General features: G+C 64.2%; 1 protein-coding gene across 23 annotated transcripts in view; it reads right to left on the reverse strand.

Moving 5' to 3' along the window:
- Nucleotides 1-7,891, reverse strand: part of LLGL1 (LLGL scribble cell polarity complex component 1) — a 17,440-nt gene extending 9,549 nt beyond the window's left edge. For 2 of the 23 annotated variants that reach the window (XM_070563597.1, XM_070563594.1), the window contains exons 1-7: nt 7,711-7,875; nt 4,466-4,563; nt 2,219-2,300; nt 1,999-2,129; nt 656-814; nt 413-575; nt 195-327 (exon numbers count right to left, since the gene is read on the reverse strand). In XM_070563597.1, the coding sequence (XP_070419698.1) occupies nt 195-327; nt 413-575; nt 656-814; nt 1,999-2,129; nt 2,219-2,300; nt 4,466-4,563; nt 7,711-7,791 (847 nt within the window). In that variant the 5' untranslated portion in view covers nt 7,792-7,875. Of the gene's footprint in view, nt 1-194; nt 331-412; nt 576-655; nt 815-1,998; nt 2,130-2,218; nt 4,564-6,873; nt 7,263-7,710 lie in introns of those variants that run through there. The other 21 variants (XM_070563615.1, XM_070563606.1, XM_070563598.1 and 18 more) reach the window with 20 other exon arrangements.
- Nucleotides 7,892-8,108: the final 217 nt, after the last annotated feature.

Consider the following 8,108-nt stretch of genomic DNA (forward strand, 5'->3'; position numbering starts at 1 on the left):
AACAGGAAGGCCACTGCCCCTCACCATGCCTCCCAGGGTCTCAACTCTGCAGATTTGGCTTGGCACTGCCGCCTTCCACAAGTGTTCCTGGATAGCCCCACCAAGGCCACACAGCTCCCAGTGCCTGAGCTTGGGATCGGCCGTCAACCCGTGCTCAGGCAGTGGGGGCTGCCCTCGGCCTCCCTAGCACTCACCATAGGGTGTGGTGGCTACCATGGGCTGCGTTGTCGGGGAGCTGCCGGTGTCTGCAGACCAGATGGCATAGCTGCCATCGCTGTGTGAGCTGACCAGAGTGCTGCCGCTGCGCTCCCAGCACAAGCTCTCTAGCTGCTGCGGGGCAGGGTGGATGGGCATGAGCAAGGCAGCCGTGAGCAGAGGGCCCCAGCTGCAGGCACCGGCAACACACACATACCTGGTTCCCCAGGAAGATATGGTCTGCACACTGTGCGGCCTGGTTCCAGATGACCAGCAGGCCCCGGCTATAGCCAATGAGGATCTTGGTGGGGTCCCGCAGGTGTCCCTCAAGCGCCTCCACGGGGCCCAGTGCCTTCCCACACCGGTAGTCATCTGGCACACTGCAGAGGGAGCTCAGGTGAGCCAGCAGCAGCTCTGTCTGGGCATCAAGCGGGTGCTGGGAAGTCTGCCTGCCTCTCACCTTCGCAGGACCTCATCAGGACCAAGGGTCTGGCCCTCAAGCAAAGTCAAGGTGGGAACATCCAGGAAGAAGACACTGCCACCTTCGGTGCCCAGGGCTGCCATGTCACCAGCAGCTACCAGCAGGACCACTGTGACGCGGGTGAGGCTGGGGGGGCCACTGTGAGAGATAAGGGGAGGCGGGTGAGGGTGCAGGCCCATCCACCAGCTGAGGAGGGTGTAAAGGGAGCTGGGCTACTACTGTTAGTTCGTTACAGCTCCTCTGTGTTCACTGGGGCCTGATTATCAAGTAGGCTGGTGACCAGCAAGGCGACGGTGGTGGCTGTGGGCATCGCAATTAGCTCGCTCAATTATTCATCAGGATGTCGGCAGTGAGAGGGATAAAAATAGGCTCCCCAGGTTCTGGAGACGGGCTCCCAAGCCCCTCCCACCCACCAGGAAGGGAATGCAGGAACCAGGCCACCCCTTGGGCCAGGACCAGGAGCTCCAGGACACACAGCTCTCCTGAGCCCCACCCAGGAACCCCTGCCACCAGCCCTCTGGATGCCTCCCTGACTTTGCAGGGGGACCTAGACCACCCCTGCCTGCAGAGACTGGGAGACCCCAGGACTGCACCCCTAGGTTACAGCTGGATGTGTGGGGGTGTCATCCAGCCCGCAACAGGAGCAGTACAAGCCTCTCACTGAGCTAGAAAAAGGCATCTCGCAGCGTGAAGGACTCGCCCACTCCAGCCATTTCAGTAAGGGCCAGCAGAGCCAGGGACTAAGGCCCCTTTCACTCTCACCAGTGGTCCAGGCCACTCTGTTGGCCTCTGAGGCTTCCTGCTGACACCTCACACAGCACAGCCCAGCAGGACCCTTCTTGCCCCAAAACCTGCTGTTTCACCTGCCTGTCAACCCACCCCCAACTCAAGGGGCCAGGCGACCCTTGCTGATATCACTCAGCTTAGATCTGCCCCATGGCCCCAGACACCTCCATCATTGCAGGGAGCACAGTGCCACGCATCAGGTACCAGGAGTCTGGGACACAACACCCACACTCTCCCATCCCGGGCCTCAAGGCCCTAGCAGTCCTAGGGCCTAGCACGGACCCTACCTGCTCTCCTTGGACTCAGCCAGAACACCCCCCATCTAATACCCACAAAGTCCAGGTAGCACATCTCAGTCAAGAGGGGTCCAAATGCTGCCTTCTGGGACCCAAGCCCAACTCAACGTACCCAGCCACTCTGAACCCCACCCCTGGACAGCTTCCTGTCCCTAACACACCTTTGCACGGCTGGTTTCCACAGCCCCCGCCCAGCTCCCCTATGACTGGTGGCTGGTCCCTGGCCAAGTCCTCCAGTACCTGGCACCATCAAAGCCCGGCCGACTAGGTGGCTGAAAGCTGAGTGCTTCCTCCAGATGGGCACAGCCATCATGGTGAAGGATCTCCCAAAGATGCAGGCTGCTGTCGTCCAGCAGAGTCAGGAGGCGGCCCTGGAGGGTGAGCAAAGACCAAGACTGGGCTGGCCTGGGGAGGGGGGCCTGGGGGCCATGGGAGCCAGCTGGTGGGGAGAGAGGCTCACCTGGCCAGGCAGGAAGTGCATCTGAGTGACAGTGGTTGTGTCTCGGTGCAGGCCCGTGAACTCCACACCTGGTGCACCGTAGCTGAGGGCAACAGGTCAAGGGCAGATACAAGCAGGCACGGACCCAGAACCAAGAAACCAAGGCACAGGAGATGCCCAAGCCACCTCCTTCCCAGGACCATTCCAATGGTCCCAGCCAGGCCTGCCTATCCAGGAGCCCCCAGAGCCCAGGAGGGGCCCCTCCCTGAGGAAGCACCATCCTGCACCCACAAGGGATCTCCAGGCTCAGAGTGCAGGCTCCACTCAACTCCTGTAAATTGCTGCTGCTGTATGACCTTCACTTCCTCATCTGAAATGGGCTAGTGACTCCCACCTCATAGGGCTGGCACAGGGCAGGTAAGAATAAAAACACATCCAGTATGCTGCCTAGGCCTGGCACACAGCCAAGGCTCCACTCGGTGCCAGCCTTGTGTGTGTCTATGTGCACGAGAGCCCAGCCCTGCAGGTCAGGATCCCACAGGCAGAGATGCCAGGCCAGGCCTGGGCAGGGAAGCCCAGGGCAGAGGAGAGTTCAGGCTGCCCCTTCCCACAGCTCCAGGCCTAACTCCAGCTGTGGACAAGGAAACCAACCTCTCTCCGGGACGGGCAGCCAGTGGCCCCCACCAGGAGGGAGGAGAGGCCACGGCCTGCCCATTTTACAGGCAAGCACACAGAGGCTTGGAGAGGTTGGGTAACTGGTTTCAAGTGCCCAGGCTCAGTGCCAGAGTCCCAGCAACTCCAGGTTTGATGGCAGATGGGCAGGGCCAAGGGGGCCCCAGGAAGGAAGACTAGGGAGGGGGCAGTAACATCACCCGGCAACAAGGAAGGAGCCGTTGCTTGGAGCTGGAGTTGGGATTCCCTGCAGGAGCCAGGAGAACAGAAGAGGGGACAAAAGAGGGGGCATGAGTGCTGGGCGGGAACCAGGGTCGCCAAGGAGACGGGGCCAGCCTTGAGGGGGAGGGGCAGCTTTTGTGGCCAGGGCCCGTCGTCCTCTCCAGCCTCAGTTTCCCCACCCAGGGCTCTGGGCTGGGGTGGTTTGCGGGGAAAGAGGGAGGGAGGGGAGGGCTCTGGTCTCCTCTGAGGCTATCTCCTTGCCTGCACACCAGGTTCCTTGTGAGCACGAGGAGTCAGTGCACAAGAAAGACCAGGACACCAGCAGGGACGCTCGAGAGGCTGACAGAGAGAGACGTGGAGCGGGGCACTGTGGGGACACAACACACGTGTGGGGCAGCACAGCACCTGCAAGGGGCGGGAGTAGCAGGCCAGGGAGTGGGTGCCCCCCAGGCCAGGTGGGGGCCTGGGGGCAGGGGGCCAGGGAGGGAGAGGAGGGGCGTTCAGGCCCGGCCACATTCCCTAGAGCAGGCAAGCTCAAACCACAGGCCCAGGCGCCCACCCCTGCCTGGCCAGTGCCCCCAGCCCCGGGGTGGGGAGACCCCCACCTCCAGCCCACCTCTTTTCAGGCACTGACTCACTTTGTGCCAACTGATGTCCCCAGCGAGGGTACTGAGACCCAGAGGGTCAAACAGGGAGGGGTGGGGGCAGGCACTCCTCACCAAGCAGCGGGCAGCCAGACTCTGCACCTCGGTTTCCTGGCCTGAAGGGCTTCACTGCGAGCAGTTGGGGTGGGATTCTCCATGGCAGGCAAGGAGGCATTCAGCTGCCTGCTTGCCCCCACCCCACCCCCACCCTGCGCCTGCAGGGAAAATGCCCGCTTTGTGCAGCTCACACAGCCCATTGTGTGACCGCCAGCATCCAGGTGGGGGCCGAGCTGCGCTCACCATGCCGAGCCTGGCACTGCCACCAGCCCCTCGGCCGAACACATGTGTCTTCGCACACACACATGTGCCCAGTCACCAGGGCAAGAGCCAACTATGTGATCCCCGCCCTCCAACCACCCTTGATGGGTACCATGCTCAGCCAGCCCCCCTGGCCCAGCCTCCCCAGTCACAGTTGCTGGGACGATGGCAGGGTCACCTAGGTAACTGGCTGGCTGAAATGCACTGAGGGACAGCTGTGGCCACTGCAAGTTGATCGACACCTCATCTCTGTGAGGAGATATCCCAGGGTAGAAGCTGCACGGGCTTCCACCAGGATCCCAGCACCTACGTCAGCCTCCTAGGCTGGGCCCAGCCCAAGGAGTCCAGCACACAGGGAGCCACAAGCAGGTGGTCCTCACAGGCCCCCAAGGCCACGGCCTGCAAAGGATACATCTTGACGGCCCCAGACCTTGTGCCGATGGCCATGATGCGAAGCTCCGGGTCGAAGGCCAGGGCGCTGGGCTGGTTGGGGAAGCCATGCTCCACAGTCTACAGGGGTGGGGCGGGGAGGGAGGGTACTCACACAGGCATGGCTGCCCCCGGCCTACCCTGAGACCCACCCCAAGGCAGTCTGCAGGTTCTGCCTCTGCTGCACAGCAGGACTAGCGCTGGGTCCATCTGCACTCTGTGCCTCAGTGTCTCCAACTGTGAAATGGGCAATCACACCTCCAATCACTGCACAAGGGTCTGAGCCCCTGGCCCCACCACACAGACCTTCCTCCAGCCGAGGCCCCGTCCCTCTCAAAACCCCTGTCCTCTTCACTGTGCAGAGGGCTCTGGCAACAAACAGGGAGAACAAAGCTCAACACGGTGCAGGCTTGGAAGTGGACTCCACCTGCCCCGGGGGGTGGGGCTCCGCACCCGACTCCTAAAGGCACAGACTGAAGCTCGTGGAGGCGTCATGCCGCCTGAGCTCCCACGTGAAGTCCACGGGCTCCCCGACACAGACCCCATGCAGAGGTCAGAGGCCAACACCCACAAGTTAGCTAGGCAGAGGCTCTTCATACCCAGCCCCACCCCCAGACTCAGAGACAGGGAGACTGAGGCCCAGAGAGAGGGAGCTTCCTGCCCAGTCTCTGACGGTGTCACTCACTTCCAAGACTTGGGTCCCCTACCTGGAAACTGGAGAACAAGATTCCCCTCCCATCTGTGGTGGGGATGGTGTGAAGGGGGCTTGTGCACTGGGGGTGTCGACAGAACTCGCTCCTTGATTCCACTCACTTGTGTTTTCCTCCGTTTGCACACCCCCCCAAGCAGCTCATACTCAGCCCCTGAGGCCTGGAGGTGGGGTGGAGTGTCCCTGGGGAGCCTGCAGCCCTGGGTCCCCATCCCCCTGTCCTCAACACCAATGTGGGGCACCAGATGTGGGCCAGTGGTTCCTCCTGACCACTGCGTCAGCAAGACACATACTTTGTAAGAAACTCTGGTCCCCAGGCCTCTCACCCCAGCCTTCCTCCTGCCTCATCCTATCTAGATAGGCTCAGCCCTGTGGGCAGTTGGCTCAGCCTTAGGCTAGTCTCAGGACTCTCCAGGCCTCAGTTTCCCACCTGGGCACTGGGGGCAGTAAGTCTACCTGAGGACAGTGTCACCCTTGTGGCCAGGGGCAGGGAGGCAGCATCCCTTTCCCACTGGCACTGCCATGCCCATTCCGGACCTGACGGTGTCTGCCCAGGCCCCTCCTCTGCTCAGGACCCTCGCGGGCTCCCAGCTCACTCTGGCAAAGCCAAATCCTCACATCTGGCCCCTCTGTCCTCCATTCCCCACTCTCCCCTGGCTCACTTGACTCCAGGCCCAGGGATCTTTTGCTCTCCTCCAATTTCCTAGGCAGGCCCCTCTCCGGGCCTTTGCACCTCCAGTCCCTCTAGTAGGAAGGCACTTTACCCAGAAAGCCTCAGGGCGGGCTCCTTCCCAGCACTCAGGTCTCAGCTCAGGCATCAACTCCTCAAGGCCCGCTAAGGCCCCCTGGCTCTAGCAGCCACTCCTGCCCAAAGGGTCCATGCCTGGCCCCCACTTGCTTTATTTAATCCACAGCACTGGCCACCACCCAACCTGCTGCATATTTTACTCTTGATTTGGCTTTTCACTGTCTCCTCCACTTGTACATCAGCCCCTGAGTGAAGAGGTGTTTGTCCCTTCGGGTCACTACGGTATCCCCAGCACCTAGGAGAACTCACACACAGCAGGAGCTCAGCACGTGTTAAACTGACACAGAATGGACCTCCCACAGGCAACATGAGGGCAGCGCTGGGACCTGGACCAAGACTGAGTCCCAAGGCAGTGCTCGCCTCTGACCTGGCCCCCAGCTAGAGAACCTGGGGCCTATTTTCAGTGGTGACCCTTCTGGTGACCAAGCTCCTTGCCCAAGACCACACCCCCCACCCCTGCCAGCCACTCAGAATGGTCTCACCCTCCTCAGCTGCAGCCCTGCTTCTGACCAAGGGCCAGCCAGGTGGGCCGAGGTCCCCCTCTACACTGCGCCTGACCGCTGGGGAGGCGACCTCAGCCCAGCGGCCGCACAGGGGCTGGCCCGCCCACCAGCAGCACAGGAAGGGGGCCGGCCCTCGGCCTCAGGCTCTGGGCCACTAAGTCTGAGAGTCCTGGAGGCCCCCACTAGCACCTTGGAAACCCTGCCTGCCCCAAGAGACGTTCGGTGCCTCTGCCCCTCCAGGCCCAGCTGTCCCTGCAAAAGGGGCAGAGTGACCTCCTGGACCACAGTGGCCCCTGAGAAAATCCCTGCCCCTCCGAGCTAAAGTCAAACCCCACCGACAAGGGGACACAAGGACAAAGCGACCAGCTCACTGTGACTTGGGCAAGTCGTCAGCCCTTCCTGAACCCCGATTTTCTCATCCGTGCGACGGGGATAACGACTCTACCCCAAGGGCAGCGCGGGCTGCGCAGTGAGAGGGCTCTGGAGCAGAACGGAGCCCGGAGCAAGCCCCGGGAGGGGCGCGCGGGCAGGCGGGGCCAGGGCCCTTCCTCCGGGCCCCTCCGCCCTACCCGGGGAGAAGCACGCCGCAGACGCCCACCCGCCCCTCGGCCAGCCGCCCACGCGACATGGGGCGGCAGCCACAGCAGGGGGGAAGCGGGCCCATTTCACGGCAAGGAAAACGGAGGCCCCGCGACCCCAAGTGCGGCTTGGGACACAGCCAGGCGTCAGGGCGCGGGGAAGGCCAGGACAGGGACCTCCCGGCCCCACCCCCCAACATCTGCCTCCACTCCCGCCCGTCCCGCCCAGCCCGGGGGCGAAGCAAAACAAACCCGGGCCTGCCGCCCCCAGGGATGAGCAGGGCGCGGGGGGCCGAGACCAAGAGCCAGAGAGGAGAGAGCGCGAGTTCAAGAGACCTCGGAGACACGGCGGGGGAGAGACACGGAGACGAGAGACGCAGCGACACGGGCCCACGGCCGAGCCCCCTCCCAGGCACAGGCAGAGGCTGAGGGGCGCAGGGCCCCGGCAACCGCGGCTGCAGCGCGGCCGGCGAGGCCCGGGACCCGGAGAGGCGGCACGGGAGTCCGCGAGACAGACCCGCGCCGCGCCCCAGCCGGGCGCCCCCTCCCCCGGCCCGACGTGGCTCCGGCCCCCGGCCCCGGCCCGCCCCCTCCCGCGCGACCGGGCCGCCTCCGCCGCCACCGCCGCACCTTGTTGAAGGCGAAGAGCTCCTGCTTGAGCTTCTCGCGCTGCGGGTCGGCGCCCTGCCGCCGGAACCGAAACTTCATCATCTTGCGTCCGGCCGCCGGCGCCGCGCCCGCCGCCGCCGCCCGCAGGATGCGCCGCGCGGCCCCGCCGGTCCTGAGGCGCGGGCGGGGCGCCAGGCGGCCGGGCGCGGGCGCGCGGGGCGGGGCCTGCATAGGGGTGGGCGCGGGGCGCGATTGACGCGCCGCCCGGCCAATGAGCGCGCCCTTGCCCCGCCCGCCCCGCCCCCGCCGGCCAGACAATGGGGAAGACAGGGCCTTCGGGCTCGGCCGGGCTCGCGAAGGGACGCCCGCCGAGCATGCGCTGCGGCGCGCGGCCTGCCGGGACTTGTAGTCCGCGAGCC

This window comes from Equus przewalskii, chromosome 10, assembly GCF_037783145.1.
Source record: "Equus przewalskii isolate Varuska chromosome 10, EquPr2, whole genome shotgun sequence".
NCBI lineage: Eukaryota > Metazoa > Chordata > Mammalia > Perissodactyla > Equidae > Equus > Equus przewalskii.